The 15,460-nt window shown below is 33.9% G+C and overlaps 1 protein-coding gene across 1 annotated transcript; it reads right to left on the reverse strand.

Moving 5' to 3' along the window:
* Positions 1-7,473: 7,473 nt before the first annotated feature.
* LOC132286932 (uncharacterized) lies at positions 7,474-9,371 on the reverse strand. The gene is made up of 2 exons (XM_059789370.1): positions 9,304-9,371; positions 7,474-7,776 (listed from the first exon to the last, which is right to left on the reverse strand). The coding sequence occupies exons 1-2, from the start codon at positions 9,354-9,356 to the stop codon at positions 7,530-7,532; spliced, it is 300 nt and encodes a 99-aa protein (XP_059645353.1). The 5' UTR covers positions 9,357-9,371; the 3' UTR covers positions 7,474-7,529.
* Between the last annotated feature and the right edge of the window lie 6,089 nt (positions 9,372-15,460).

Here is a 15,460-nt window from a genome sequence, read left to right on the forward strand (position 1 = left end):
TGAGGTATGAACATTAAAGAGGGCGTAACTTTATTTTTGTATTTAAAAAAAAATAGAAATTATAAAAAGGGCCTACATTTTTATAATAGTTATGGATAAATTTATTTTTTTAATAGTATGGATATAGATAAATTTATTTTTAATTTTAATTTTTTGACTCAAAGCAAAATATTATGAGTAATTGTATCAAGAGAATCCTCTCATGATAGGTACAAGATCTTTATGTTTAACCATTGAAAATCACTAAGTATTCTGATTGTGCATGTGAGGCTTGAAAATGAGATCTTTGGATCTGATACTATGTTAACTAACATCTATTCTAAAAGATTAAGAATTGTTAGAGAGGATATAAGTTTAATATTTAAATCCTTCAACAGTGTTAATGAGCTCGAACCCCTTGGTTAGACGGTCTGATTTTTCATTTGATATGAGTTTGTCTTGCGTTTGGGCTCGTACTCATGTCACACTGTTGTAGGGTTCTGAGGACTATAGACACTAAAAATTTAATGAACTTTTGTTTTGACAAATTGACCCATTAAATATGGGTCAATGTTTAATTAAGTTATTTAATTAGCCCAAGCTTGGTCCACTTAAATTATTTAATTAGCCCAGCTCAGATGGTTAAATAAAAAGATAATTATTCATAATAAAATATATTTGGAATAATTGTTTTTAAGGAAAATTATCATAATATACTCGGCCCGGCCCAATTATGATTTTTTTCCTTATCAAGAGAGGACACGTGTCATCATCCTATTAATCCAAGAAGACTATAAATAGAGGCCTGGAGGAAGGAGGAAGAGACACAAATTCAAAGTCCAGAAATCCAGAGACTCAGAAATCCAGAAGGTCCAAAAATTCAGAGACTCAGAAATCCTGAGGGTAGACAAATTCAGAGTCAAAAAATCTAGAGACTCAGAAATCCTCAAGGTCCAGAAATTCAGAGACTCAGAAATTCAGAGGTCCAGAAATTCAGAGACTCAGAAATTTAAAAGGCCAGAAATCCAGAGGGAGAAAAATTGGGAATTCTAGAAATCGAGAATTCTAGAGAGAAATACAGAAGCTTTGCCGACATTCATCTCTGGTACCCAAATCTGAAGGCGAACAACAACAAGCACATCAAATTGTGCCGTTCTTTATCAAAAATTCACGGTGATCAACAAAAAGTACAACCAAAGCCGTGTCGCTCTTTATCAAATTCAACAAATCTTCTGAAGGCAAAGAATAACAAGCACAACCAAAGCCGTGTCGTTCTTCTACAAATTCTCTGAAGATGAAGAACAATAAGCACATCAAATCCAAAGTCGTACCGTTCTTCCTCAAATTCAACAAAGGACAACAAGCACATTAAAATCGTGCCATTCTTTTCCTTGCGATTCAACAAGTTCAAAGAATCATGAAATAACACTATTTGAGATCAAGCTTCATCAGCCCTCGATCAGAAATCATCGGCGATCTTCTTCAACCACAAATACTTGAAGAAGATTGTTAACAACCCGATTCAAGATCAAACTCCAACAACCCTTGAATCTAACCAATAAAAGAAATCGAATCAGAGGACAAGTTCTTTCTTTTCTAAATAAAATCTCAGAGGATTGTACTCGAATGTTCATAAATCAATAAATTACCATTTGCTCCATATTTTATTCTTTATTTGCAGACTATGGAATTTGTGTGTACAATTTTTTGGCACGCCCGGTGGGATATCCACTGCCTCTCATCTCTTTATCCTACATCAAATTCTCAACAAATTCATCGTCAGATTCTGTGACTTCCAACAAGATTCAGACGAAGAGCAAGAATACCCCCAAGGGCATCGCAGTCGTGACGGATAACATCATTACCACCACAAAAGGTGGCAAGAAGGTTGCAACTTCGTCAAGTGGTACCAACATCTCTGTAAGCCCAATGATGCGGAACATAGCCAAAGCATTCGTTCCCACCAAAAGGCAACACGATGCGGTAAAAATAAATTCCGTCAAATCCACCAAATATGTCCACATAACAACTCAAGCTCATACCGTCTTCACCTCGCTAGGGGCAAGGAAGAAGGTTCCTACAACCTCAAAGGTTGCTTTAGTCACAAGTTCAAGCTTAAGGCTGGTCCCAAGGCCACAAATATCCTCTAACTTAGTCATTATGCCAATCATGATGACGAGTACTACCTTGTACGAAGAGCAGTTGGCGAGTATGGCCAGTGCAATTGAAATATTACAACACTCTCTCAAGGAACAAGATCTAAAAATTGCCTCGTTGACAGAATAGTTAAAATTACGTGACGACAATGCTGAGTCAAGCAAATGCCGAATTCCTCATTCGAATTCCATGCCAGAGATCATTCCAATTAGCGATCACAATGACACGTCCGCCAATCCAACAATTGAAGCTGCCTCCGTCACCTCACTTTCTGTCGGACAACTTCAAGACATGATAGTGAATTGCATAAGAGAACAATACAGTGGCGTTCCTTAAAGTGCTCGCATGTGCACAAAGCCTTACACAGAAAGAATTGATATCTTAAAAATGCTGGGTGGGTATCAACCTCCAAAGCTTCAACAGTTTGACGGAAAAGGCAATCCCAAGTAACATGTCGCACACTTTGTAGAAACTTACGGCACTGCTAGTACAAATGGAGATCTCCTTGTCAAGCAATTCGTTCGTTCCCTCAAAGGGAATGCATTTGATTGGTACATAAACCTTAAAGCTAGAGGTATTGACATTTAGGAGCAAATGGAACGAGAATTTCTTAACCGTTTCTACAACACTCGTTGTACTGTAAGTATGTTGGAGCTTATAAACACAAAACAGATGAAGGGTGAATCCATGGTTAACTACATCAATCATTGGCGAGCTCTAAGTCTTGACTGCAAGGATCGTTTGTCTGAGATTTCTGCAGTTGAAGCATATATGCAAGGCATGTGCTGAGAGTTTCTTTACATCCTACAAGGGATTAAGCCTCGCACATTTGAAGAGTTTGTTACTCGAGCCCACGACATGGAGCTTAGCATGAAAAATCATGGTGCTAGGAAAGATGTTCCAGATATACCCGACAACCTTCAAGAAGATGAGGGAAGTGAGTTCGAAGAAGAAAACAATATACTTCATAACTTGGATGATGAAGTAGCTTCAGCTTTCATTATAAGCATCATCTCGAAAGACTTGCATCAAGAAACGCACCAAACTACAACAATGACTTCATCTGAAAGTGCATAATCACATGGGGATTAAGTCAAGGACACCAAGAAGAAAATCCTCAAAATGACAACGAGATAGTCCGCGCCCTCCAGTATAAGCTTGGATTGCCGTCTGATTCTTGCAAAGTTGAAGAATAATTAAAGTTGAAGTGCTCCCAAATACGAGCCTAAACTGTCGATGACACTTCTTGACACGAGTTTAAACTGTTTACCTGAAAAAAAAAAATCAAGAACTCCTTGATATGAGTTTAAACTATCTCCCAAAAAAATAAAAAAAAATGACACACCTTGACACGAGTTTAAATTATCTACCTAAAAAAAATCAAGAACTCCTTGACATGAGTATAAACTATCTACTTAAAAAAAAAAAAAATTAAGAACTCTTTGATACGAGTTTAAACTGTCTCCCAAAAAAAAAAAAAAAAAAAATTGACACTCCTTGACACGAGCTTAAATTGTCTACCTAAAAAAAAAAAAATCTCTTCTTTCTATTGAACTACGTAATGACTTGATCCCTCTTTTGAGGGTACGTAGGCAGCTTAGAATTTTATTCTAAGTTCAGTGCAACGCTAAAATAAAAAACTCCTTAGAGTTGCAAAATGGCAAAGTGTTTTCGTCACGATATATCAAAAGGACTAGTCGCAATTAATCAACTTGGCTTACTGTCATGATATTGTTTTCGCTCGTCACAAATTTTCAACTTGGCTCGCTATTAAGATGTTGTCACTCATCATGCGATATCAAAAGTGGTCGTCGCACCTGTCAACTTGGCATGCCACCAAAGTGTAGCTATAAAGGAAATTTTAATCCGGCAAAGTATAGCTGTGAAGAAATAAATTGGTTCATCGCCAGACTGTAGATACCAAGAAAAATTCTGCTCACCGCTGAGGTATTGCTGAAAAAGATCTTTGGCTATTCGTTGAGCCATCGTTGAAGAAAAATTTTTTGTTCGTCATCGAGATGTGGTTGGAAGAAATAAGAAAAATTGACTTGCCGCCAAGGTGTCGCTGAAGAATCTGGGTCATCGCCAAAGTGTTGCTGCAACAAAATTTTGACTCACCATCGAGGTGTTGTTAAAAGAGAAATTTGGTTTTCTATTGAGGTATTGCGTCAAGGAAAATTCACGGCGTCGCCAAGATATTGTTGAAGTAAAAAAACAAATCACCATACGCAGGCATAGGCATGCAAGCTTCGTCTGTTACATCCTTACAGCATTTGTAACAACTTCTCGTCATGGTGCTTGTGGCCCGAGTATCATGGATCGATTACCATCGTGTGTTTCCTTTTGATAGTTGTGTTAACAAATTGCGGTCTATCGGCTTCATCATCACTTTCTCATCTAAGAATGCTTCTATTTAGATCTTTCTATCAGAAGGTGGATCACGTTGCAACCAAGATCATGTGAAAAAAAAACCTCTTGAATGTGTCTCATTGCAGATGAATGTGGATAGGTATATTTATTTGCCTCGTATGAACATGAAGGAGGACATGGTACAACCACCTTGTGTTGATTGAATTGTCAGCTAAAACATTGAAAGTTCTTGCAAAACGGTTGATATGTTTGAAGCTCAAGAAAATAAATTTAAATACAGTTCGTTGTTTCATGAGAGCAGCAACAAACTGGAACCCCACTCTATGACAGCGTGATTGAAGACCTGTGGATCGTGGTTGTCCTCGCTGAGAAGAAAGCTTCTGGTGGAAGAGATGGATTCAGTTAAATTACTGATCAAGGTTGACCCCCACAAATAAGGGAAAAGGCTAGCTTTGAGGCAAAGTTGATTGGAGTCGGTGTTGACTGCATGGAATAGCTTTTGTGTCGTTCTTGCATTCATAACTGGAGAGTTGATTTTTAAGAAGTCTTGCAAAAAAAAAAACTCCATGTCGAACCACCTCTTCATGTGGCAAGTATGGGTCTGTTCATATAGATAAAGGCATCCATCAGTCTTTAAAGCTCCATTGATGGTTGTATGTGAGTCTTTGATTGCTCCATTGTTGGTTGTAGGCGGGGCTTTGATCTGCATAGCAAAACTCCATTAACACGGCTCTTTGATTGGTATAGCGAAAGACTAGTGAATGGAAATCTCCATTGGCGATTATGGTTGAAAACAAAATAGGTACAGAAACTTAACTCTTTTGTCAAGGTGATTCCAATCTCTGCTTCTGTTGAAAAAAAAAAAACAATAGAACCAGTTGATGTTTGGTTAAGTTTTTCTAAAAATCTATCAAGGAAATTCTAAAAAAAAAAGAGTGAAAAAAAAGGGGTCATGAAAAAAAATCGTGAAAAAAAAAATGCGTGAGAGAAGAAAAAAAAAAAAAAAAAGAGAGAAAGACAAAAAAAAGGGGAGAGAAAGAAAAGATGCGTGAAAAAAAAAAAATTCAGAGCGAAAAAAAAAATCCAGTGTGAAAAAAAACGGAAGGAAAAAAAAAAAAAATCCATCGTGAAAAAAAAAAGGAAAGAAGAAAAAAAAAAAAAAAAAAAAGCGTACTAATTATATGTGGTATTTGTTCGAACAGAGGCCGCACTCCAACACAGTCTTCAGAGATTGTAATCTGACAAGTCTTCAGAGGCTATTAGAATTTATGTCAAACCCCATAACATTGGTGGTATATATAGGCAACAAAATACCTCCTATTTGTATTAGGATTTGTATAATTCAATTCAAATTGGAAAGAAAAATCTTACAATCCAAAGTTAGATAGAAAAGCGAAAAAGGAAACTTTACAAATTTAAAGATCAAGTTGGATACTTCAAGTCCCACTTGAAAAAGGAGACAAGTCCTGTCAAACTTGGGACTCGAAGTGGGGGCAATTTGTAAACATTAAAAATTTAATAGACTTTTATTTTGACAAATTGACCCATTAAATATAAATTAATGTTTAATTAAGTTATTTAATTGGCCTAAGCTTGGTCCACTTAAATTATTTAATTAGCCAAACCCAGATGGTTAAATAAAAAGATAATTATTCATAATAAAATATATTTGGAATAATTATTTTTAAGGAAAATTATCATAATATACCCGGCCCGGCTCATTTATGATTTTTTTCCTTATCAGGAGAGGACACGTGTTATTATCCTATTAATCCAAGAAGCCTATAAATAGAGGCTTGGAGGAAGGAGGAAGAGATACAAATTCAGAGTACAGAAATTCAGAGACTCAGAAATCCAGAAGGTCCAGAAATTCAGAGACTCATAAATCCAGAGGGTAAACAAATTCAGAGTCCAGAAATCCAGACGGTCTAGAAATCTAGAGACTTAGAAATTCAGAGGCCCAGAAATTAAGAGACTCAAAAATCCAGAGGGCCAGAAATCCAGAGGGAGAAAAATTGGGAATTCTAGAAATCGAGAATTCCAGAGAGAAATACAGAAACTCTGCCAATATTCATCCCCAATACCCAAACCTGAAGGCGAATACCAACAAGCACATCAAATCATGCCGTTCTTTATCAAAATTTTACGGTGATCAACAAAAAGCACAACCAAAGCCATGCCATTCTTCATTAAATTCAATAAATCTTCTGAAGGCAAAGAACAACAAGCAAAACCAAAGCTGTGTCGTTCTTCTACAAATTTTCTGAAGACGAAGAACAACAAACACATTCAATCCAAAGTCGTGCCTTTCTTCCTCAAATTTAACAAAGGACAACAAATACATCAAAATCGTGCCGTTCTTTTCCTTGCGATTCAACAAGTTCAAAGAATCATCAAATAACATTGTTCGAGATCAAGTTTCGTCAGCCCTCGATTAGAAATAATCGGCGATCTTCTTCAACTACAAATACTTGAAGAAGATTGTCAACAACCCGATTCAAGATCAAGCTCCAACAGCCCTTGAATCCAACCAACAAAGGAAATCGAATCAGAGGACAAGTTCTTTCTTTTGTAAAGAATATCTCAAAGGATTGTACTCGAATGTTCATAAATCAATAAATTACCATTTGCTCCATATTTTGTTCTTTATTTGCAGACTACGAAATTTGTGTGTACAAGGACACAACTATTACCCTTGAATTAGTAGAAATTTTTTCCTTCCACACCCTAACAATGCATGATTGATCGAGAATCTTTTACTTGTAGAGTTTTCTTAATAGCATTACTCAAGTATTATTAATTAACCAATTAAAAATAACAATCCATATATTATCCAGAACAGTCCATTAGATCAATGCCTTTAAAGGAAAAGATCAGATATATTTATACTGATTCGAGTTTTCTATAAATAAATAAGTTCATATATAAATTGGAGAACATGAAATTTTACTTCAAAAGGGTCACATATTTAAGAAAAATAGAGTCTTCTCAATTCAAATAGAAACTCATATGGTTTAAAACAATTAGATCTCATTATTGGAAAGCCAATTGACTCCAAAATCCTTTCCCGCTGTGGGAGGAACATCTTCCATTATTTTCTCTTGGCCCTTGGGAAAATATATCCCTGTCCGATCATCGGGAAGCCACCAATTACCGTCTCGGTCTCCGACTAGGCTCTTGTTTCTCATTTCCTCCCCGTTCATTTTGACATTGTCACATATTAAATCAGGAGAAGTGCTTTTCCTATGGTAGGATTTTCGAAGCATTGGCCTGCGAATTATAGGAAAAAAACAGGTGTGGAATGAAATTAAAGAGTTACAATAGACGACTGTTGCAATATTTATAATTTGTTGTAAACATGATCATTATCCTGATGATGTGTCACCAATTTTTTTTTAAGGTTGCAAAAATTAAATAGCAGTGCCATGTGGTGTTGGTGGATTTTAGAATGTCCGATCTAGTGAAAAAAAAATCTCACCACTCGAAAAACAAAATAATACTATTTCCGTCTCATAATAATTGTCAATTTGAAAAATTTTAACTCATTACCATATTTTATTTTTGAATCATTTGATATTATTTTTAGTCATATTTTTTAAATATATTTATATACTACTTAGATCTCATACTAAAGGTCTATTTTGATAACTTTGATTCATAAAAATTATGAATTAAAATTTTTAAAATTGACAATTAATATGGAACGAAAAAACCACCTAAAAAAACTCTCAAGTTTGGACCACTAACGTGAACCATCATCATCTTCTAAATAGTTGGAGAATATGCGTCCAAAATGTGGGACCCTTTTGACATGCTCTTTACTTGGTTAAGGATGGAAAAGGGTAAAATAGGAAAGTGCTTATCCCAATCGGTCGAGAAAATATTGTAAATACATTCCAGCTCTTGGATGTGTTGGGATTTACATTAATAATTCAACGGCACCGGTCATCTCTGGTATCATACTTTCAGAGTATTTAATACTTTCTCCACTCAAGCACCGACCAACTTAACAAACTTCTTGGCCACCACGCAGACCAAAATCGTTCTAGTTGACAAAGTTTTGTTAAAATGAGTGATGTCATTACTATTTCCATAATAGTAATTATTATTATTTCTTAAATAACATTATTTTACTTTTTTTTCGTGACACCAAACTTGAGTAAATAAAAAGATTAATATGTGTCTGATTCTTCAAAATAGTAGCTTTATACAAATACTGTTAAAAATTAGGTTATACCAAATATACCTCTTGCAATACCAGTTCCGCTTTTATCAAACTAAATAAATATAATGAGTCAAAGATTAATATGTATCTAATTCTTGAAAATAATTATTTTGTACAAAATAATATTAAAGAATAGGTTATTTTACATATTCTTATTTTAACAGATAATTAAGTGTGATGTTAATAATATTCAATATATATTCAATATATATATTGAATATTATTAACATCACACACACACACACATATATATATATATATATATATATATATATATATAAAAGTACATATCGGGTGGGGAGGAGGGATTCGAAACATAAAGTTTCGTAAGGAACTTTTCTGAATATAGGATGGTCATTGTGTAAAGCTAACACATCTTGAAAAGGAGAGATGATAATCATTTTTTTAAAAATAAAAATAATAAATAAACAACAATAATAATACTAATTGCTTCCACTCCATGTGACATAATAATAAGATGATATTGTGTCCATTTTAAGTTTTGAATATAAAGGGTAGAAATGAAATTTTTTGGAAAAAAAAAAAGAAAAAAATTGAAATAAAGATCTTACTTGAGAGACATGAAGTTCATGGTTTGTGCCCCTCTAGCAACTGCACCAGCCATCTCTCTCTCTCTCTCTCTCTCTATCTATCTCTATATATATAATAGGATGGATGGAATGTGCATATTGGATAGAGTAACCCATTTCTGCCTTTTATACAAAGAGTTAGCTATATGGATAATTTCGTTTCCCAAGAAGAAATAAAAAGCTAGAACCGTTTGAGCTTGCGTCATTACACGTTTGGATATTAGCCAAGAAAAGACCAAAAAACATAAAGAAAAAGCAATAAAATTAAGAGCTGACCAAACACGACAGTTATGTAAGATGCCTCTCCATGCCCACAAGCCTTCGTGTTCACATTTTTGTGCGTTGTGTGTGTGTATAATATACACATTATTATCATTATCATTAATATTGTTACTATTATATATAATTTTTGGTCCATGATAGTGGTAATTAGTTTCTCACAACACTTATTGAACACTTGTAATTTTCTCCGGTAAATTATTAGGGAGAAAAAATAAAATAATACATACACATTATTAATTAGGCAGTATGTTTCATGCTCAAAAACTTGTATTTACATAACTCAATGGCTAAGTATCTATTTGTATTGGATACGCTTTACATAAAATGCTAAATAAATCAAAAGATTAGGAAAAATAATAAAAAAATAGAGTTAAATAGTGTTTTTATTTTCGAATGTTTAAAAAAAAGAAAAGAAAAAAAAGAGTTAAATAGTGTTGAACTTAGGGTTTGCAGGGAAAAAAAGAAAAGAAAAGCAAGAGACAGGTTTGGGAAATTTGTGAGTAGGAGGAGACAGTGACATCTCCTCTCCTATGTGTATATATCTATATGATTATAATGATGAAATTATTTCACATATATGCTTAAGTGATTAAAATAATTAACCAGATATAACAAATCACTATAAGGTTGGTTAAATCAATTAGGGGATAGTTGATTATTTATTTGTTTGTTTATTAAATCAAATTTATTTTATTTGTTTGTTTAAAAAAATTATTTTATTTAAATCTAATTTTATTTAATTAAGGGTCAAGGGCTTTATATTGAATATTGAGTACTAAATAATTAAATTTACAATCAGTATTTATACTAACATATCATTGATATATTATCTTTTGCATTCAATTGATTAAAAAATTGTGCGAATTTACAACTAAGTCAGAATAAGCCAAAAAGTGAAAATCGACCTATTCACCCCCCTCTAGGTCATATCTCAAGATGCTTTCTTGATTTTGATTGGCTACAGTCTCAATTCAGACTTCTTTAGTTAGACTCACTCTTGAGCAATTTGATAGAACCCGAATCATTATTAGTAAGATTTTCATCATTAGACAAGAGTTTGTGATTATGATCTATAGGAGTATCAGCCGGACGACCACCTAATACACTTGTTTCCTCTAACAAGTCTAGTACATATTTCCTCGATAAACTAATACCTCATCAAGCAACCTCAATTCCCAAAAAAACTACTTTAATTTTGCATTACCCTTTTTGTCATTACTAGTAATAAAAGTGTCATCCACATATACAACAAAAAATATAAAACCCAGCTACCTTAGTATGCTGATGAAATATTGAACGATCTGGTATCGTCGAAGCCCAAACTTTAATGCTGCTTTAGAGAATTTGCAAAACCACGCTCTTAATGATTGTTTCAAACCATTCAAAGCATTTTTTAAACAACAAACACTATGATGATACCCTACCCCCCAAGCAACAAAACTAGGTGGTTGCTCCATACAGACCACTTCGGCTAAGTCACCATGTATAAAAGTGTTTTTAACATCGAACTAAAATAGAGGCTAGTTAAGATTAGTAGGAAGAGAAATCAAAACACGAACAGATGAAATTTTAGCAACCGGGGTATACATCTCATCATAATCAACACCATAAGTTTACGCATAGACTTTAGCAACTAGACATGCTTTTAAACGCTTAATAGAACCATCCGAAAGATATTTCACAATAAGAAATCGAACAACATTTTGGTCCTGGTGTTGTTATTGCATTTTTTGAACATTAGAAGCGATACGTTAGTACATATTCAACTCCTCATAGACTCTCATGAATTTTGAATAATACGCTTCTAAACTCTGATTACTCTTTTCAAGACTAATGTAGTCCTTACACAACTCATATACGCTTCTAAACTCTGATTACTCTTTTCAAGACTAATGTAGTCCTTACAAAACTGATATACACGAGTAACATTACCTATCCCAGAATATAATTACTGTAACCGTTCCCATATTTCCTTGGTAGTATCTAAGTAAAGGAATGTGAAACTAATTTGGGGTTCAATACAATTTAAAATCAAGGAAATGATATGGGCATCCTTTTTTAACCATACATGGTATACACCGAAGGAAGAATAAGATTATTTCGGTTTATCTCCAACCAAATGGTTGCCAAGTCCCTTGCCCTTGAGAAAGATGGCAATAGATTTGGCTCATAAAATATAGTTCTTACCATTGAACTTAATGGAAGTCATGGAAGAATTGAAGGAAGCAGTAGAATAAAATAAAGTCTGTATTGATGTCAAATCGTATTAAGCCTGGTTGGTCAGAATCTTGTTGACCAGAAATTAATTGGCCAAAAACTGGTTGTGGCTGGTCGAAAGTTGGTGTTTGCAACAAATAGTCACATAACGACCACACATATGTATTGGAAATTTTAGTTTGTAAATGTTGTAAATTTTCAAATCTAAAAGTCTACGATTTTATTAAGTAAAATTTTCAACTTTTGTAGATATGATTGGAGTGCGGAAATGGGAATTGACAACAAGAGAAAAGTGGAGTGAGAAAAGTGGAGTGCGAATATTTCTTTTGACAAGATAAAAAAAAGTTACTAAAATTTTCAACTTTTGTAGATATGATTGAAGTGTGGAAATAGGGATTGATAACAAGAGAAAAGTGGAGTACGGATATTTCTTTTGACAAGATAAAAAAATTACTAAAGAAAATAAATAAAGCAGAAGAATTTAAAATTTACATTATAAAGGACAATAATGGTATTTTAAAATAAGAAATGATACATTAACGAGTTTAGGGACATTTTTGTCATTTTATTTAAAAGAAAAAGGCAAGTGAAATGCAAGTGTATGGTGCCCCTGAGCCGCGGCGTCGCCCAATTTTATTTTCGCCTATTCTCCTCCGTTCGGTTTCCGAATCAGGTGATTTTTGAGTCTTACTTCGTTAATTTTTCACTGTCTATCCAATGGTGTGCTAGGTAGAACCCATAACTTTTTAAAAATTACAATTTTACCCCTAGGGCTAAGCTTGTCCATTTTTAAAATTTCGCTTCCGCATTTTGTTCTTTTTTAAGTTCCGTGACTTCATAGGAAGCCATATTTGTGTCTTAGGAATGACATACATCTCTTGAGAGTTGAGACTTTGTTTACATGTGAAATGATCATTTTGCCCTTGGGGCATACTTGGTCTATTTTTACCGTTTTATTTCTGCATTTGTTTTCTTTTCATCGACTTTGTGTTTTGTTTTCGCTTCTGAATTTCGGATCCGTTATCGGATCAATTTTCGGGTTACATTGACTTATCCGGATTTGTAAAAATTCGGAACGTCACAGGGGAAAAGTGGAGTGCGAATATCGCCTCTCTATTTTAATATTCAATAATTTAAATTAGTTATATATTAAGCAAATAATTATTTATTCTATTTCAATCACTAAATATCCTTTTGTATTATTCTTATTTGAGAACTTCTATATATTATTTTCATAATCCTACAATTACATTAAGTCTCAAGTTCCAATTGATAAATTGAGTCTTATTTTTGCCGGCATAAGAGAAAAAGAATTACTACCATGTGGTTAAAACATTGTTTCATTAATTATTTAAGTTCGTTAGATTCGTACTACAATTACGCAATTACTCTAGATAATCTTTCCCCATTCCGATCCCGTCCTATTTAATAAACTGTTTTCGATGGAGATAGAAATAACTATGCTGAACGAAAATGAGGATAACGTCCCTGCCCCAATCCACCGGTTGCCATCCCTAACCCCAGCTATCCCTTATCTCTCAGGCCCACAATTCCATTCCTTTATAGACCACCTCATTTATTACTTTCCACACTTGCCAGCAAACTAAAAGGTAGCAAGAGCTTGATTATTTTCATATTCCAAAACTTCATCTCACACTCAACCCACAAATCTTGGATAAATTGTCAGTCCCAGTACCTTTATTTATTGGGAAAAAAAAAAAACTTTATTTGTTAAATTCCTGAATACTTTTTTTTTTTTTTTTTCCTCCTTATTGAACACTAACTTTATATCATAAGAATTTCTCACCCCAAGGATCGACCTCAATTTCGACCTAAATTTTTGTCAAATACTGAAAAGTATAAATAAAAAAATTATTTTACATAAAAAATGAAATTATTTTCTGAAAAAAATATTTTACGTCGAAACAAACGGCGCCGAAATATTTAATTTTTGATTTCATTCTGAAATTTCAAAGCCTCTTCCCATACCCATCTCAAGCGAGCTGAATGCCACTAGCAACGTAACTTCGTTATGCCTTCTTGTTATATACATATGACTTCACTATGAAATCCGGACCTCCTCAACATTATTAATATTGCTACAAAATATCTCCATTTGCACCCTCTCATAAGCTTTTGCTAATATATAGATGACTGTACCCAAAATGGAAGGACTTTTTGCTCACTAATGCATGTGAATGTACAAGAAAATTGCTCTATATTAGGAAAGTCTATTTTTTACCCTCGGAATCTTTTTACATCTCTTGCCCTTTTCTACAAGTCTCTACTTGCCCTAAGAATCCTCTGGTCTTATCCAAACCTCAAGATAAGATGGACTTCATCCCTCCTAAACGGATTGGATCTCTTCTTGGGCCTCACCCCGTCAGAACATGCCTCGCTCTTGGTCAAAATAGGCCTTGAATGAGAGTCAGCGGGCTGGATGATTATCGGGCCTTCCTCTGGATGATGGGTCGGGCTGGACTCGGCCCAGTGGAATTTTATGCCCCTTCACCATGGATCCATCTTTTTTGGTAAAACCTTGAAAAAGATATTGTAAAAAACAAGAATTTAATTAGTAGGGTATTTAACTTTAGAAATTAAGAACAACTGAGTCTGGTTTGGCTTTGAGGTATTGATCATTTCAAATACTGCACTCCTCACTTCAACTTCTCATGCTAATGCCATTAATTTTCTATTCTTTTCCTTATCTATTTTTGGGGAAATATGAGCGAACACTTATTGAAAATCTGTAAAAACTCAAATAGATCCGATTGAAATAGGCCTCAATGATTTTAAAATTTTATGTTTGTAACAATTTAAGAATCGACCCATTTGCTAGCCATTTTGGACTCCCCGCCCATGTGATCTCGAACTACTTTGTATTTTTATCAACTCCATCAGCCAATTATGTCCTGATTTCTACTTCTAATACATTTCATCTTGCTTCCATAAATTTCCAGCGATATCTCAAACATTTTTACTTTGTCAAACAGACTCATAATTTCCATAATTCTGCCTCAAAGAATTGATTGATCTCCATCTCTCCTCCTTTGATTTTTTCCATTGTTGAAGTGAAATTCTGCGAATCCGCACTGATTCATACAAAAGAAGATAGAGAGATGGTGCAACATGCCTGACACTGACATAGTGCGGGCAGGGTACCCTAGTCAATTTTCGGGGCCTATATATTAAAGATAAATAAATTATATATTTAATATCGTTTAACTGTGACATTTGTAGCTTGTCTAATGATCTTAATCGATTAAGAAAGAGAGATTTGCTGAGTGTCATATCATTTCAGCATCATTTTCTTACAACCATTCAAATTTAAATCCTTCTGCTCACTCATACTTCTCAACTACTGATGTTAACAATTCTTTTTTAATTTGGCTTCAGTTGATACATCAATATTGTACCTTGATAGTTCAATATCAATGTTTGTTTTTTTTTTTTTTTTTTTTTTTTTTTTTTTTTTTTCACTCTCTACAGCTCAAATCAGTGTTATATTTTTATTTTTTCTCTCTTCCCCACCAAATTATCTCTCTCTTAATTTCTATAAACCCATTGCAGCTTTCAGAATCATACCATCTGACCAAAACTAAACCTAATATATTTTTTTTTATCTTTAATATATAATGAC

Source organism: Cornus florida, unplaced genomic scaffold (assembly GCF_030987335.1).
Source record: "Cornus florida cultivar Cherokee Brave unplaced genomic scaffold, ASM3098733v1 CherokeeBrave_3.0.0_Hap2_Chr11, whole genome shotgun sequence".
NCBI lineage: Eukaryota > Viridiplantae > Streptophyta > Magnoliopsida > Cornales > Cornaceae > Cornus > Cornus florida.